Source organism: Crocuta crocuta, unplaced genomic scaffold, assembly GCF_008692635.1.
Source record: "Crocuta crocuta isolate KB4526 unplaced genomic scaffold, BGI_CrCroc_1.0 scaffold288, whole genome shotgun sequence".
Classification (NCBI taxonomy): domain Eukaryota; kingdom Metazoa; phylum Chordata; class Mammalia; order Carnivora; family Hyaenidae; genus Crocuta; species Crocuta crocuta.
In genome coordinates, this window is record NW_027532607.1 from 3,116,806 (window position 1) to 3,133,902 (window position 17,097).

Consider the following 17,097-nt stretch of genomic DNA (forward strand, 5'->3'; position numbering starts at 1 on the left):
AAATTTATGGAGGAAATAATATGTGGTCTGGGACTTGTTTTAAAATAATGGAAGGGGGGGTGCCTGGGTGGGTCAGTTGGTTAAATGTCTGACTCTTGATTTCAGCTCAAGTCATGATCCTATGGTTATGAGATCAAGACCCGCATTGGGCTCCGGGCTGACCATGGAGCCTGTTTAAGATTTTCTCTCTGCTCATATCCCACTCCCGTGCTACTCTTTCTCTCTCTCAAAAAGAAAAATTAAAAAATAAAGATAATAGAAAGGGATGAGAAGCAGATGAAGCAGGTGTGAGTATGAGCTGATACTTGTTGAAGCTGGGTCTTCTTCTTACATTAAAATTTTTCCAAAATAAGAATTTTTTTCAAAGTAAGAAATTTAAAAGAAATCGTGGACCAAAAAGGTCACCAGACATAATGTTTTGGTCAGAGAACCTAGAATTTTAATTTCTAAAAAAATTTTTTTAATGTTTTATTTTTGAGAGAGAGAGAGAGAGAGAGAGACTGCGAATGGAGGAGGAACAGAGAGAGAGGGAGACACAGAATCTGAAGCAGGCTCCTGGCTCTGGGCTGTCAGCACAGAGCCTGACACGAGGCTTGAGCCCACGAACAGGTGAGATTATGACTTGAGCCAAAATTGGATGGTTAATGGACTGAGCCACCCAGGTGCCCCAATATTTATTTTTTAAATGTTTATTTATTTTGAGAGAGAGAGACAAAGAGAGAGGGAGAGAGGAGGGGAGTGGGGAGACAGAGAATCCCAAGCAGGCTCTGTGCCATCAGCACAGAACCCTACACAGGGCTCAGGCTCATAAACTGTTAGATCATGACCTGAGCTGAAATCAAGAGTACAGACTCTTAACCAACTGAGCCACCTAGGCACCCCAGAATTTTAACATCTCTAAGTCAGCACAGCCAGTCTTAAGAGAGTGCCCTTCATCAAACTGTACACCTGAAATTAACATTACACTGTGCGTTAACTAACTGGAACTTAAATTTTAAAAAGAAAAATAAGAGTGTCCACTTCAAGCTCTCACCAGAAGAAGAGATAGTAAGCACAGAAGAGCTGGTCAAGGCCACCCATCCGTCACTGGAAGAAGCCTCTGTAGGTGCTGAGGCATTTCTCACACACTGGTCAGTCTGGCTGTGCAGACAAGAAAGTTCTCCAGGAATGAGTGTCTTTACCACGTTGTCCCACAAAATGTGGCCAGATTACCATTTAGTTATTAAGAGACATTAACAGAGACTTTTTTTTTTCTTGTGTTACTGTTTTCCAGAACTCCCTTCTCCAAGTCTGAACTCAAAAACAAATGCAGTCATGAGGGGTCAAAATATATCTTTAATTTGTTCCATCCAGTACCAATCACTACAGATAACCTATCTTTTGTTTCGGCATGATAAGTGCCTGAGAACCCAGGATGGAAAAAATGAACCTGTAATTTTTAACCTAAGCATCTCAGAAGCCCATGATTTGGGGCCCTACAAATGCAAAGTCCAAGTTCCTAACTGTTCAGTTACCAAATACAGTCATGAGTTCAACTTCATCTTTGTTGGTAAGTAGAACACTCATCCCTGGGCGGCCCTGTGATTTGTAGGATTCTTTCCTGTCCTAGAATGGGCTCTCTGCTCACCTGCAAATACTCACTCAAGAGCTTGGAAAGTATGTCACTGAGATCTTTATTCTTAATAATTCCATTTTACTTTCTCTTCTGAAGACTTTTTTTAAAATCATTAATAGACTTATTTAAACTATTATAATGCATAGGGTCATCACTGTCAGACTTAATGTGAAATGTTAAATGTTTGATCCAATTTTCTTTCCTATCTCTGTCAGTTTTGAAAATGTAATACCAGAAGAAGAGGGACCCAATTCCGAACAAAGCTCCTAAGAGTGAGGTCTTTGGAGTGGATCTGAAATTGGGATAGATATTTGCTGATCTTACATAGGGCCCAATGAATTAAGGCAGGATCTTTGGTGAAACCTCTGCGGGTAGGATTGTTGTACTGAAGCAAGTACTCCCATTTAGGTTGGGATCTTTTTTTTTTTTTAATGTTTATTTATTTATTTTAAGAGAGAGAGCATGCACACGTGCAAATGTGAGAGTTGGGGAGGGGCACAGAGAGAGGGAGAGAATCCCAAGCAGGCTCTGCAATGTCAGCGCTGAGCCCTACACAGGGCTCAATCTCTCAAATGGTGAGATCATGACCTGAGGTGAAATCAAGAGTCAGAAGCTTAGTGACTGAGCCACCCAGGTGCCCCAGGTTGGTGTCTTATGACCAACCTCTCGGTTTGCACCTTCTGGGCTTCTGCAGGTATGTCTGTCGTATTCTACTGGGTGGAAGATAGCGGGTAGGGGAGCCAATCACCATGGCTGGTACTTGGGGAACTACATTGTGGCCATCCGGCACACCTCTTCCAAAGACTCTTTGCTCTTTCAAACAATAATAGCCTGCTTGCCTTAGACAAAAAGCCTTAAGTGAACAATTTGGGAAATTGTTGAGATCTTTTCTAGATGTTTTATTCTACGATTCCCATCACGTAGGCAAAAATTACTTTTTTCCTGAAGACTCAAGAAGACTTAGGATCAGTATTGGACCCTGTGGCAAGGGTCTTCAAAGCCCCAGGTCTTTCCTATTTTCTTCCCTTTGCAGTGGCCACCCAGCAGGCGTCCCACCAGCCAGCACTCTTCCTGCCCAACCGTAAGAAGAGGGCTGCCCAACAAAAATATATTACTGCTCTATTTTTCTCTCCCATCTTCCCACCCCAAGCCTCTCACAACCTAGCATTAATGGTCTCATTTATAAAGGTGACCTTGATAAAGGACTCCTGAGAGAGGGAGAGAAGGTTTCCAGGTAGTAAGTGGGCAGTGTACCTGGAGGCTTCTGAACACTGGAGCTCTGACTCACTGATCAAATCTTTGAGTGATTCTCTAGGTCTGTGCACTCTAGCATAGTAGCCACTAGCCTAATGTGTGGTTATTTACATTTACATCCAAATTAATTAAGACTAAATGAAGTAAAAAAGCTCAATTCCTTAGTGTATCCAATGGCCAAAGCCGGCTGGTGGCTGCTGTATTAGTGCAGACACAGAACGTTTCCATCATTACAGAGAGTTCTACTGGGCACCTCTGCTCTAGTGCAATGGTTCTTAGCATTTAAGGTTATAGCTGTCTTAAAAATTGAATGATAGTGATGGGTACTTTTCCCGAGGAATATTCATGAGATTACAGATGCAAACCTCTGCATATGGCTTTTAGTCAGATCCAGGTTAAAACCAACCATTTTAGGACAGTTTTGAACACAAACTGAATAGAAGCCATATTGCAGAAGAAGAGTGAAGAAGGGGGCAAACCCCTACAAACATGGTCTTAGGATGTGGTAGATATGTGAGGGCAGTCCCTCAGCTGATGATATTCTCTGGTGGTCTGTCTAGGCCACCAGACTGGACTGGGCAGCCTAGTATTGCAGAAAGAACAGTGGAATGAGCACTGGGGAGCCTGTGTACCACTGGCTTCCTGTGCAACTTTGGATATTCCCTTTGGATACGCCTTTGGCATATCTCCAGTCCTCAATCATTAAAATACGAATTGAGAAGATAGGTAGTACCATCCTAACATCAGTTTTAACTCTGAGTGAGAATCTCAGTCTACTGTGGGCAGAACGGGGTGAAGAGAGTAGGCACTTATTCAGCAGAGAAAGCATCTGATTGCCCTTCAAGTCACTGAGATTCAGCGTGAGAAAAGATGACAAGACCCAGTATTAGGGTGGGTTTCCTCCATTTGAATAACAGGGGTCTATACTCCTGTAAGGAATAAGCCCAGTTTTATTTATTTTTTTTTTTACAAATAGTTTATTGTCAAATTAGTTNATATCCAAGAAGACTCTTTGACTGTCCAGGGCCAGGAATAAGCCCAGTTTTAGATGGTTTATGAACTTGATGTCTGAAGCCTTAAATCAGCTGATTAAAAAACCCCGGGTCTTCATTTCCTGAGCTTCTGTCCCACAGATATGTATAAAATCTTCCACATCCTGCCTTCCAAGTAAATCACAAGTTTCCTGCAGTTTGTTATGTTAATTATACTGTCCTGTAGAACTATTTTGATAGATTATAAAACTTTCATCCTCATTTAGATCCAATTAGTAGATATCTATTGAGTGCTTACCCTGTGCAAGTAATTGTGTTGGGTATTGGGTGTTGCTGGGGTTTCAGTGATGCCTAAGACATATTCTTGTCTCTAGCTCATTAGGGATCTGAGCCATGAACAGAAATTCATTAATTACTGACTCACTCATCAAATATTTAATGATATCCCAAATGTGCCAAATCCTGGATATACATTAGTTTCTGCACTGGTGGAGCTTACAGTCTAGTTGGAGAGATACAAAACCCAAGTACCTAAACAGATTCATAATCACAAATGGTATTGCTTATTATAAAGAAAAAAGAGGGGTGCCTGGGTGGCTCAGTCGGTTAAGCGTCCGACTTCAGCTCAGGTCATGGTCTCACGGTTCGTGGGTTCGAGCCCCACATTGGGCTCTGTGCTGACAGCTAGCTCAGAGCCTGGAGCCTGTCTTCAGATTCTGTGTCCTCGTCTCTCTCTGACCCTCTCCTGCTCACGTTGTCTCTCTCTCTCTCTCTCTCTCAAAAATAAATAAAACATTAAAAAGAAAAAGAAAAAAGAAATTGGCACAGTGATGATCTGAAGCAGGGGATGGTGGAGCGATCTACTTAGGTAGGGTAGTTAGGGAAGGCCTCTCAAAGGTGATGGCATTGGAGTAGAGCTCTGAACAATGGGGAGTTAGCTATGTGGAGACAGAGAAAGAGGGCTCTAGTCAAGGGACACTAGCCTGTGCAGGGGCTCTAACTTGGGAAAGAACTTAGCTGGTTGGGAAAGACCTAATAGAGGCTGGTATGGCCTAAGGTCAAATGAGGGGAGGGTAACCCCAGGTGAGACTGGGGAGGGAAGGGGCCAAGTCAGGCAGGGCCTATGACCCAATTTATCATCTTCAAAGTTAATCCATTCTAGGTGAGGCAGGGCAAGAGAAGTTAGGGACTGGTTGGGAGGCTCTTGAAGTCATTCAGGAGACAAACAATGGCAAGGATGGACAGAAATGGATGGATTCAAGATATATTTTGGAGGAAGAAACAGCAGGACTTGTTTGATGATTGGACTTGGATTCCCAGGCAGTGAAGGTGAGGAAGGAATCAAATGACTTCCAGATATCTAATGTGACCAGCTGACGAGGAGTGGTACACTTACTGAGATGGGGAAAACTGGAAGAATGGGGGTTGGGGAAAATGGAGAGTTGTTCATGGGTATAAAGTTTTGGGTATGCGAGATGAGTAAGTTCTCCAGATCTTGTACAACATTGTGTCTGTAGTTAATAATACTGTATTGATGGGGCGTTTGGGTGGCTTAGTAGGTTAAGCGTCCGACTTTGGCTCAGGTCATGATCTCAAGGTGTGTGGGTTTGAGCCCTATGTCGGGCTCTGTGCTGACAGCTAGCTCAGAGCCTGGAGCCTGCTTCGGATTCTGTGTCTCCCTCTCTCTCTGACTCTCCCCTGCTCACACTCTCTCAGAAATAAATAAAACATTAAAAAGAACAACAACACTGTGTTGAGCATTTAAAGATTTAAGAAAGCAGATCTCATGTTAACTCTTCTTATCATGGTAAAATAAGTGAATGAATGGATGGATGGATGGATGGATAAATGAATGAATATATAAACAAAAACATGTCTTAAAGAATGGGATTTTGGTATATGCTTATCTATCTACTGATTATTCATTAACTAGCAGATTAGCTAGAGTTCAATTTCAAACATCCAGGTGGACATCCAGGTGGATCATATAAGAGAAGGGGACCAAAGACGAGAGGAACCAGAAGAGGAAGCACTTCTGCCTGGAGGATTTAGGAAAGTCTTATAGGAAACATGGCAGTTGAATGAGTCTTAAAGGACTGCTTGAAGTTTTTAATAATATAACTTGGTTAGTGAAGAGTAGCAACTCCCTCACTCTGATCACCATGATGCCGTGATGTCCTTCTACTCCTCCTTTTACAAACTCTCAGGAAAGTTTACATCTTTCCAGTCACTTTAGGTATCAGTCCTTGGTCCGGTTTGGGTCATCCTATCTCAGCGAGGAGTCCATTCTCCCTGCTTTCTCATAAATTGTTACAACTGCTCCTTCCTGAACATTACAGGATATAGATTTCCTTCCATAGGAAGAATGTCCTGTTGGTGCTATTTCCAAAGTTGCTCTCTGAGGCCACCATCACCAGGTACTGCCCCAGGAATTCTGTCTCAAGGGAGGGGTGGAGCAAGGAGACTTTAAATTATTTTCCTTGATTTTACTTATACTTTGGTCCTTGTATTTCATTTTTTTTGTGCCAAACTGATAATTATTTAAAAAAAAAAAATCTCTTTGAGAGTTGGCCCTGGATCTGCTGGTTTACAAGCTGTGTGACCTTGGGCAAGTTTCTTACCTCTCTGAATCACAGTTGGTTCATCTGTTGAATGGGCATGATATTATCCTTCTCATAGTACTGTTGTGAAGCGAAATGAGGTGATGTGAATAGCAAGCCTGGTACATGATGGATACTCAACAATTATCCTTCCTTTCCTATAATACTGCTTTATTAATGAATTATTAAATAAATAATATAGCTGGATTCTCCCACAAAATACCCATACCACAGGGTTTGCCCTGACAGAGTCTAGCAGACCACATACTTCCTGTTGAAAAGTTCTCTTGAATCTGTTTATCAGGGTTACTTCCTACTTGTGGGAGAAAGTAGAAGATAATTGTACAGCTGAATTCTATAAATAAAAATACAGTTAGAAAAGATGATATTTTTAGATTTATTTGATTTTTTAAAAACCCAATGTAGCCTTATAAAGACTAGGACTAAAAGCACCTCTCAACTTCATACTTGGAACTAGATCTTTGACAGACTTATACTCATTATCAACAATGAACAGATTGAGAATTCTGAATTGCTTTTTTTTTTTTTTTGGCCTAGAGGTGTACTGGGCCCAATGAGCTACAAGTCACAGATGGCAGAGCCTAGTTATCCAGTAGAAATAGTTCTTTCTTTTAAATGTTTTTTTTTTTTTTTAAACAGATACAGAGAGAAAGAGCATGAGCAGGGGAGGGGCTGAGAGACACACATAGAATCTGAAGCAGGCTCCAGGCTCTTAGCTGTCAACACAGAGCCTGACGTGGGGCTTGAACCCACAGACCATGAGATCATGACCTGAGCCAAAGTTGGACGGTTAACTGACTGAGCCACCTAGGTGCTCCTCAGATTGAGAATTCTGATGAAGACAAGTTTGTGCTTTGATTCCTCAAAGCGAGAGACACCCTCCACCCTCTCGTGTTCTCAGCACCTGGTTTGTGCCACACTGAGTGGAACTAACCATGTTCCATTGGTCTTTCCCACTGGGCGGCTAGGTCCTTGGCTTCTCAAGAAGGGTGTCACTGTCTTTGTGTCTACAGTTGGGAACAGAGGAGAGATTCAGTTCATACTTGTGGACTGAGTGGGTGAATCCATTCTGCTTATCCCTTTAACGCATACTTTCCTTTTCCTAGACCCAGTGATTACACCAGTGTTGGATGTTAATGTTATTAAAGTAGAAACAGACCGACATTTAATACTGCGTTGCATCTCATTCAATGGCTCTCTGCCCATCAATTATACTTTCTTTGAAAAAGATACCGCCATATCACCAGCCATTTCCAAGGACATAAGGGAGCCTGCTGAATTCAACTTAACCAAGAGAAACACTGGAGGAAGGGAAGAGTATAGGTGCAAAGCTAAAAACAAATTGCCTGACCACGCAAAATACAGTCAACCAGTCTTCATCAATCCCTCGACAGGTAAGAGCTACCTGAGCTCTTTTGACAGGGTCTGGATTTGCTTCCAGAAACTGCAGCCAGCCTCTCCCCTGCCCACGCACTTCCCACTTTGGCTGTCTGCATCCAAAGGCCTTTCCCTTTGAAGGTTCTACACGAACTCTGATGGGGTTTCTTTCTGCCGTTCAAAAGAAGAAGAAAAGCCTAGAAACTAGGTCAGGAAGGAACCCTGCAGTGAGATTTCCTGATTTGACCCTACTTTCTGCCTTGATCTCCCACTGCCCAGGTTCTAAGTTAGCATATTAGACTTTGCATCTCTCTTGGGCTTGGAGCCTGGTCTTGATTTTCTTCTGCTTTTTCATTGACTTCTAACACCTGTGCCCTCCCACTTGGCTGTTTCTTGCCCACTGCTAATGGTTGGCGAGTCTAGACTTCTGGGACCACCCTTGGGGTGGGAAGGGCCCCTGCCTCAGTCCTGTGTTTTGGAGGGCACTGCTCTGGTGCTTCTTGGCCTTGCATCTTCCCATAGGCTGGGGGGGTCCGGGAAACCATGAGAATATGCCCACCTGGACCCTGCATCCTCACTTTCCTAAACCACATTCTGGGTGCCTGAAGCTGGATTCTCTACCCGATCAGGTCAGAACCCTCCTACCAGGGCCGACACAAGTCTTGCTCCCAGCTCATCCTCCCAAGATTGTACCTGGACTCGAGTGTAGGGGGCTGCTGGTGGGGGGTGTGGGCAGCATTTGGACATGCAGGTGAGAGGATCCATGTGCACGCGAGCCCCTTGGAGTGCATATCAGAGCCCAAGTGGAAAGGTGGGCTGGCTCTCTCCATGCTTCTATATTCTGGCACAGAACTCTGAGGAGGCTGAGAATTCTAGATTCAAACCTGGCTTTCCAGGTCCTTATGAAGGGACACTTGTCAAAGTAGGAGAACGATAAAACAAAAATGAGGTTAGCTAAGGTGGTGGGCACACTTGGGCATTGCACCCTTCACCCAGCCTCATCCTCAGAAGAACAGAGCCCACACCCTACTCGTCAGTAAATTCCAACAGATGAGGCTGCCTGTTGGACTCAGGTCCCAGAGTCTAGTTTCTGTCTACAAATCACAGCACTTCCATTTACTAGCTGTGTGACCGTAGGAAAGTCCTCTAACCCCTTTGAGCCTTACTTTACTCATGTGTAAAATGGGAGTTATATCAATGAGACAAATAAGGCAATGCATGCAAAATGCTTAACACAGCATCTGGCATGTAGTTAATAATGAATGGTAGTTGTTTAGGTGGCATAAATCATGCCAACATGACTATGGGCTTTGCCCAATAAGTGGCCAGGCTGTTCTGAGCCTTATAACCCTAACAATGTTGCCAGGAATCTGGTTAAATGCTGTGCTGCTTTTCTCTTCCTTTGTACGACCCCTTGTGGAGGATGTATTCGGTTGTGACTTTAAGAACTTCACTGACTAACAAGTTAACTCTCAAGAGCTGCAGGTGTCCATAGCGGTCTGAGGACCAGAGGTGCACAGTATATTAGTTAACTTGGGAGACAGCTGTGAACTGCCCTTTCCAGAACATTCCACAGTTCGATGTCATTGGAAAAGAAAGCTCTGTGGTAACCAATGAACTGCTGTCTTATTCCAGGTGGAGGCAGCTGTCCTTTCTGCCTGCAGTTACTGCTTCCAGGATTATTGCTGGTGTTAATAGTCATAATCTCAATTCTGACATTTTGGATACTACCAAAGTACAAAGCAAGTAAGTTCTTTCAGCAGCTTTTGCACTGTTTTCCATGGGTGTTGGATACAGGGAGCAGGGGATAAGGTGAAGAGGAAGGGAAAGGGAAATTGAAAATGGGATACAAAGGAGATGCCTGTGTGGCTCAGTCAGTTGAGTGTCCAACTTTGGCTCAGGTCATGGTTTCACGGCTGGTGAGTTCAAGCCCCGCATCGGGCTTGCTGCTGTCAGCTCAGAGCCCGCTTCTGATCCTCTTTCCCCCTCTCTCATTCACGCTCTCTCTTTCAGAAATGAATACGCATTAAAACAATTATAACAAATTGTAAAATACACATAAAAAAACAATAAATGTTACCATCTTAACCACTGTTCAGTATACAGTTCAGTGGCGGTGAGTACACTGTCATTGCTCTGCAGCCATCACCACCGTCAGTGCATGGAACCTCTCTCATCTTGCAAAACTGCAACCCTGTTCCCATTAAACCCTCCCCATTGAGCTCCCCCCACCCCAGCCCCTGACAACCACCATTCTCCTTTCTTTCTTTATGATTTGACTACTCTGGGGACCTCATCTAATGGAATCCTCGGGTGTCTCTCCTTTGGTAATGGCCTATTTCACTCAGCATAATGTTCTTAAGCTTCATCCATGTTGTGCATGTGTCAGAAATTTCCTTCATTTCTAAAGCTGAAGAATATTCCACTGCAGATACATATGTAGATACAAATACATATATCCACTAAACATATCCGTTCATCTGTCAATGGGCCTCGGGTTGCTTCCGCCTTTTGGCTGTTGTGAGTAACGCTGCTATGAACGTGGGCACACAAATCTTGATGATTTTAGCAAGAGACCTCGCATTTTCGCTTTGCGCTGGGCCCTGCAAACGAGGTAGTAGGTCCTGACCTCCAGCTCCGCAAAGGCAAGAGCTTTGCCTTGTAATTGTCAGCCTCCTTGTTGGCTCTGCCCCTCCGAGGAAGCTCAGTAAATGAAGATGAACTCGAGCGTCGTTCCACGGCCTCACCTCAGGTGCCGCATCAAGCCCCAGGCACTGCTTTTCTCTGTTCACCTCTTAGGACCACCTTTACTTAAGATTTCAAAATCTGGCCCTTTCACTTGGCACGCAAGTGTGGAAGAATATCAAGACTTGCTTCTGGCTTGGAGAAGCAGATGCTATGGATTCCTTGCTGGGTCCACGGTTTTCCTTCAATAGACGCCAGCATAGGCCATGGGAGCAGTCATTCTTAGTTTCGGAACTTTGGGGGATTCAGCTCCTTGGCAGAGGAAATGAGAAAAATATGGCTGACTTGGTTTAATGATTCTATACCAATTTATGTAGGGAAAGCTATGAGAGATCAGGCACCCAGAAACTATGGAAATACACCCACGGAAATTGGAATATATGCAAATATCTGTGAAACTCAAGCAGGTAAGAGAACTTTGTTGGGTGTTTTGATTGGTTTGGTTGGTTGGTCTCAGGTTTTTGTCTTTTAAACTTTCTTAAGGTTGTACAGACACATAGGTTAAAAAAAAAAAAAAGGAAGGAAAGTTATAGAATACAAGGGCGCCTCCGACCCAAGACCTCCAGTTCCCCTCTGCAGGTTTAGCTACTAGTTCTTAAAATCCTTCCACGGATACTTTATGCACATGGTAGCGTGTCATAGCGATGCCATTCTCCGCCTTGATTTTTTTCACTTCACAACGTTATCGTGGAGCTTTTTAAATGTCAATTCAGAATGATCCACAGTGTGTTCCAGAGCCTCTTAGGACCTCCTCTCAATGCAGGCATCATACGCTGCTTCTTGGTGAATAGACCCAGGGCAGAGCCTTGGTAACAATGAGAATAAACCTCGTCAAAACTAACTGAGGGCCGGCCCCACTCCAGGCATGGCACTAAGCATATTACCTGCTCTGTCCTATGCAAACACTACTCCCAATTTACCTCGTTCCCATTCTACAGTGAGGAACCTGTGCTGGGCTTGGAACCAAGGCGGTGTGTTCCCACAGCCCGAGATGGTGAGTGCTCTCTGTGAAAAGTCCAGAGGGTACACACCATTTCGAGGGCAGCCAGCTCAACCACCGCCGTCAAGTGATCCGAGATTCGGGTTATAGGCCTAGTAACTCTGTTCCTTGTCTTTTGCCCAGGAACTGGACACTCCCAGGAGATACATTACGCTACCCCCATGTTCCAGGAGGTGGCACCAGGACATCGTGGTGAGCCACAGTTTGGGATAAGAGATGCTAACAAAATGAGACCGCAGTCTCTGTGAGGCCACCATACTCTGGGGCTTTAGAAGCCCAAGGATGGGGTAGATGGGGACAACGTGCACACCCAGGAAACCAGTAGTAACCAGCACCACGGCTCCTAACAAATGCTAGGGAGATGGGTGGGTAGGGAAGAGGGAAAGATGTGACATAGTGACATATAAAAAACTCAGAGAGGAGGATGCAGGGGTACTACAAAACCATTTTAAAGAATAAATTATTTTTATATACTCCAGGAAAAAACCAGTTAATTCTTGGTTCTGTCAATCTACTCAGCTACTAAAATGAGATTTTTTTGAGGGGTGGTGGTGGTTGGTTTTTAGAGTCTTTGGATATATACATTATTTTTACTGAATTATTTTCTCTTCTTATATTTCAGAAGCCTGTAATGATTGTAAAACTGAATCTATCTATTCTGAACCCATCAGAAGATGACATTTAAAGATATAAGCTACATCTCAGAGTAAGATGCTTTTTATGGAGCTGATTTACATGAAGAAAAAGCAAATTTGCTTGATACTTAAATATATCCTGCTGGTTACCTAAAGTTAATCACTATTTTTCATGATTAAACACTATTCCTTTGACCTATGTGGGTACATCAAATCCTGTCATCAGATAATAGTTTTGTCAGGTGGGATCCTGACTGATGACAGGTTTTAAATGCTTTTACTATTTTTAGGCACAGAGCATTTCCCCCATTGCCACATCATTTAAAAAAGAGTAATTGTGGGGTACCTGGGTGGCTCAGCTGATTAAGCATCAGACTCTTGATTTCAGCTCAGGTCATGATCTCATAGTTGTGAGATCAAGTCCTCCCCCACTGGGGCTCCACTCTGGGCATGGAGCCTAGTTAAAATTCTCCCTCTCTGCCCCTCCCCCACTCATGCACATGCATGTGCTCTCTCTCTTGCTCACTCTAAAAAAGAGTAAAAGAGTAATTGTTAGACCATTGTGCTCTTCATGTCTAAATTCTAAAACAAAAACTGGTGACTTTAAAAACATGTCTGAAGAAAATAGTCCCTATAGTTACACACCAAGTACACATTTATTGTCTATTGCTGTTTCAGTTTGCTCTCAGATTTTGGTAGGCTGCAAAAATATTTACATTGATTTTTTTTCATGGACTTCCTCAGTCCTCAAGATTTAGCTAACGTCAAAGGTGTGCCTCTCTGTGCTGCATTTCGCATCAGCATTCTGTAGAGAACAGTGCTCTGTGGGAGAAAGGAGAATGGATTACTTGGACTGTTTTAACAAATTACCACAAACTGGTGGCTTGAAACAACAGAGATTTGTTTTCTCATAGTTCTGAAGACCAGAAATCCAAAGTCAAGATGTCGGCAGGGCTGGGCTCCCTCTGAAGTCCCTAGGGGAGAATCCTTGCTTGTTGGCTTCAGTTTCTCATGGTTCTTGGTGTTCCTTGGCTTGTGGCAATATCTCTCCAGCCTCTGCCTCTGTCTTCACAGGGCCTTCTCTTCCTTTGCCTTTCTTTTGTAAGGACATTGCTCATTGGATTTAGGATTGCCCTGGATAATCCGGGATAGTCTCATCTCAAGATTCTTAAATATATCTACATAGACCCTTTTTTTTTTTTTTTTTTCCAAATTAGATGACATTCACAGGTTCTAGGAGTTAGGACATGGACTTATCTTTTGGGGGAACCACCCATTCAGACCCACCACAGGGAACAAGATGATTTCTAGTTTAAACCTCTCACCCTAGGAGTTATTAATAAAGTACAATAAAAGTTAAAAGGTATTTGTAGGATTCTAGACAAACAAAACAACTTCGTCAAAGTTTTTCTGCTCTGCTCGTCTGGGTGTTGCCTGAACCTCGGTCTTAATCATTCCCAACAGTGGACCTCTGACTAGAGAATTCACAGCTACCGGTTGTTAGACACTAACTGTATAACATTCTGTAAGGCCGAATTATTATTAACTTGCTTTTACAGGTAAGGAAACTTAGACTCAGATGCGGTAAGTATTTTGCAAGGTCACCTACAGCTTAGTGCTGGTTGAATTGGGAGTTCAATCCTAGCAAAAATCAGCAGGAACACCTATTCAGGGTGGGAAAGGATACTGTACACACAGGTCCAGGTTAGAGGATTTTGTTGCCATAAAGCAGCATTCATGAGCATAATTTCTGCCCTTTCTCTGTTGATATTTTTATTTGGGGTAAATCAGTATGTCAGAGAGGCTAAGAGAGGCTAAGTAAGGAGTTCCAGAGTCAGAGAGACTGAGCTGAATTCAGGCTCAGTCATGTCTTAACTGTGTGACTCTGGATAAGTTATGGGCTTCACTTTTTTTCATCTGTGGGAGAAAGAGTAAAGCGGGGGGNGCATCATGGAGCCACTGTGAGAATTAACTCAGGTAATGAATGTAAAGGGGTTGGAACAGGGTCCAGGCATATAATAAGAATTTTTAAAAGGCTACCTCTTTGTGGTATGATGCTTACTCTGAGTCATACCAATTGGCTGCTCCCCTTAGAAATCTTTTAGTCTTTGAGGTCATAAAATTGGCAACTTGGCCTCTTCCATCTTGGGCTTCCTCCTAAAGCAGAGCCTGAGACAGGACTTGGGGTCTGGTAGCCTATATGGCAGATGACCCCAGGCACTGGGAGTGAGGGAGCAAGCAGATACAGTGAAACATTTCAGAGGAGGGAAAGTCAATTCAGGGGTGGGGAGGGCCTAGCAATCTAGAAACCATACTGTTAATTGGATCTGATCCAGTTAAGACCTTCAAAAGTTTTGAAGTCCAGAATGCCTCTGGGTTTCACAGCATGTCCTGAATCCATAGCCTCTCATTTTCTCCTTGCAAAGCTTTTAAAGCAGTTAGTAGAAGCCAACCAACTCCACAATCCATATAATTACCACTGCCCTGTGCCTTTCAAGTGCTAAACCCATCGCAGAGCCTAGTGCTTCACTTTCTACCTCCATCTCCTTTCCCACTGCTGGGGAAGGTCTTAGTAATTGTAAAGTAATTGGGAAGCTATGGCGTGTGTTATCACCCACCCCCTTCACCACCCCCTTACAACATCACATGTTGCCATCCATCCAAGGAGTAATTCCCTTTCCCAGCACTGTTTTCTAAGGCCTGCCGATACCCTGTCTTTTCCAGGGCTAGCCCTGGAAGCAGAGCCTGAGATAAGGCCTTCTGTGCAAATAATTTATCAAGGAGGTGGTTCGAGAGAACAAGCACAAGGGACTAGAGGAAAAGCCAGTACCAGAGTGTACTGTTGAGTTGGGCAACTGGGGCTTGATCTCACTGGAACCTTCTGAGCAATGAGATGTTTCTTAGAACTGTCTGCCTAAGGACTGATAGTAAGAAGCAGTCATCCATTGGCTTCCATCCCTGATTGGCTGAGCATTGTCCCAGGAGGTGATGCCTCCCCAACTTCCAGGCTGTGCATGTGGACATTACAAGTGGGCTTCATTGGCATCTCATGCAGGGTACTGCAAAGCACCAGGGCAGAAAATGAGTGATATGTGTACGCTTGAAGCAAGAAGTTTTCAACACAAAGTGAACAGAAGTGCTGTGCACGCCATCTTGAAACATTTCCTTGTGACAACAATAGCTGCCATGTGTTGAGGACATACAGTGTCCAGCTGCTATTAAGTGTTTTGTGTACTTATATGCTTACGTAGTGCTCACGATTCCCTCCCCTTCCGGCTACGACTTCCCATGGCTTCCCACTCCACACACCCCGCCCTCCCTGCACAGACGTTCACGCTTTCCGATTGAATTGTTCCGATTGAAAGGGAAGAAGAGGAAAAGGGAAAGGAAAAGATCTACAGAGGTTTCATTTCAATAGCTAGTTTTATTTTCATGTCTATTTAAGCTTCACTTTGGTTCTTTTTCAACATTGCCTTTAGTTTTGCCGGGTTTTGAATTTAATACAAATGGAATCATAGCAGTTATCCTTGTGTCTGGTTGTTTCTGTTGTTTGTTTGTTTGTTTGGCCAATATTGTATTTGTGAGATTTATCCAGGTTGCAGCATGCAGCTGTAATTGCGTATTCCACTACTAAATAGTATTGCATTGTTTGAATATACCGTAATTTATCTTTGCTGCAGTGGACAGACATTTGGGCTGTTGTCAGTTTGTATATGTGCTGCCAAAGCGAGAACTGGGCTGTTGTCATTTTGGAGCTATTACAAATAATGAAGCTGTGACTGCTTTTATGCAACAAGTCTGCTGCTTCCATGTGCGTGCAATTATGTTGAACATATATAGGAATACGATGACTAGGTCATGGGGCTCATCCCCATGTTGATCCCCAACCTAAGGAGATGATGCCACTATATTTTCCAGAGTGGTTCTATCACCTTTCCATTCTGTTGAATGGTAGGTGAGTTTCCATGCTGTGTCTTTACCAACACTGGTACTTCTTAATAACTATTTAATTAATTAATTTTTAGAGAGAGAGTGTGAGGGGGTAGAAAGGCGGGGGGAGGGGAGAGGGAGTGAGAGAGAGAGGGAGAGAGAACTTCAAGCAGGCACCATGCTCAGCAAGAGCCTGATGTGGATCGTGACCTGCACAGAAACCAAGAGTTGGACACTCAACTGACTGAGCTACTGAGGTGCCCTACACTGTCATTTTAATTTGACCATTCTTATGGGCATCTAGTAATATCTCATTGTGATTTTAATTTGCATTTCCCTGAGATTAATAAGGTTGAGCACATTTTCCCATATTTATAGGTCATTTGGATTTGTTTTTTTTTTTTTTTTGAAATACCTGTTTGAGGCTCTTGGACTATTTTTCTGAGGTATTTTGACTTTTTCTTCCTTATTTATTTATTTATTTACTTATTTGAGAGAGAGAGAGAGAGAGAGAATGTGAGTGGGGCACGGGCAGAGAGAAGACGACAGAGGATCTGAAGCAGGCTCTGTGCTGATAGTCCACCCCACTACTGTACTCTTTTAAATAAGTTTTGATAACTGGAAAAGCAAATTTTCCCATCTTGTTCTTTTTAAGGATGTCTTAACTATTCTTGACTTTTGCATTTCCAATTAAATCTTAGAGTCAGCTTGTTATTTTCTTAAAGAAAAAAAAAACCCTGAACATTATAGGGATTTTGATTGATATTGCTTTGAATTTATATATCGATATGGGGAACATTAACATTTTTTTTTTTTTTAATTTTTAGGAGAGAAACAGAGAGACAGCGTGAGCAGGGGAGGGTCAGAGAGAGAGGGAGACACAGACTCTGAAACAGGCTCCAGGCTCTGAGCTGGCAGTCAGCACAGA

The 17,097-nt window shown here is 43.3% G+C and overlaps 2 protein-coding genes across 3 annotated transcripts in view; one reads left to right on the forward strand and one right to left on the reverse strand.

Moving 5' to 3' along the window:
* The window catches only part of MILR1 (mast cell immunoglobulin like receptor 1), a 38,224-nt gene that overhangs the window by 3,342 nt on the left and 17,785 nt on the right, over positions 1 to 17,097 (forward strand). The window contains exons 2-8 of one of the 2 annotated variants that reach the window (XM_077780328.1): positions 1,274 to 1,549; positions 7,589 to 7,876; positions 9,495 to 9,605; positions 10,922 to 11,011; positions 11,728 to 11,796; positions 12,227 to 12,310; positions 16,997 to 17,041. In XM_077780328.1, the coding sequence (XP_077636454.1) occupies positions 1,274 to 1,549; positions 7,589 to 7,876; positions 9,495 to 9,605; positions 10,922 to 11,011; positions 11,728 to 11,796; positions 12,227 to 12,282 (890 nt within the window). In that variant the 3' untranslated portion in view covers positions 12,283 to 12,310; positions 16,997 to 17,041. Of the gene's footprint in view, positions 1 to 1,273; positions 1,550 to 7,588; positions 7,877 to 9,494; positions 9,606 to 10,921; positions 11,012 to 11,727; positions 11,797 to 12,226; positions 12,311 to 16,996; positions 17,042 to 17,097 lie in introns of those variants that run through there. The other variant, XM_077780327.1, reaches the window with a different exon arrangement.
* The window catches only part of POLG2 (DNA polymerase gamma 2, accessory subunit), a 25,192-nt gene continuing 20,985 nt past the window's right edge, over positions 12,891 to 17,097 (reverse strand). The window contains exon 10 of the transcript XR_013339127.1: positions 12,891 to 13,061. The gene's annotated coding sequence lies outside the window, so the exon portion shown is untranslated. The remainder of the gene's footprint in view (positions 13,062 to 17,097) is intronic.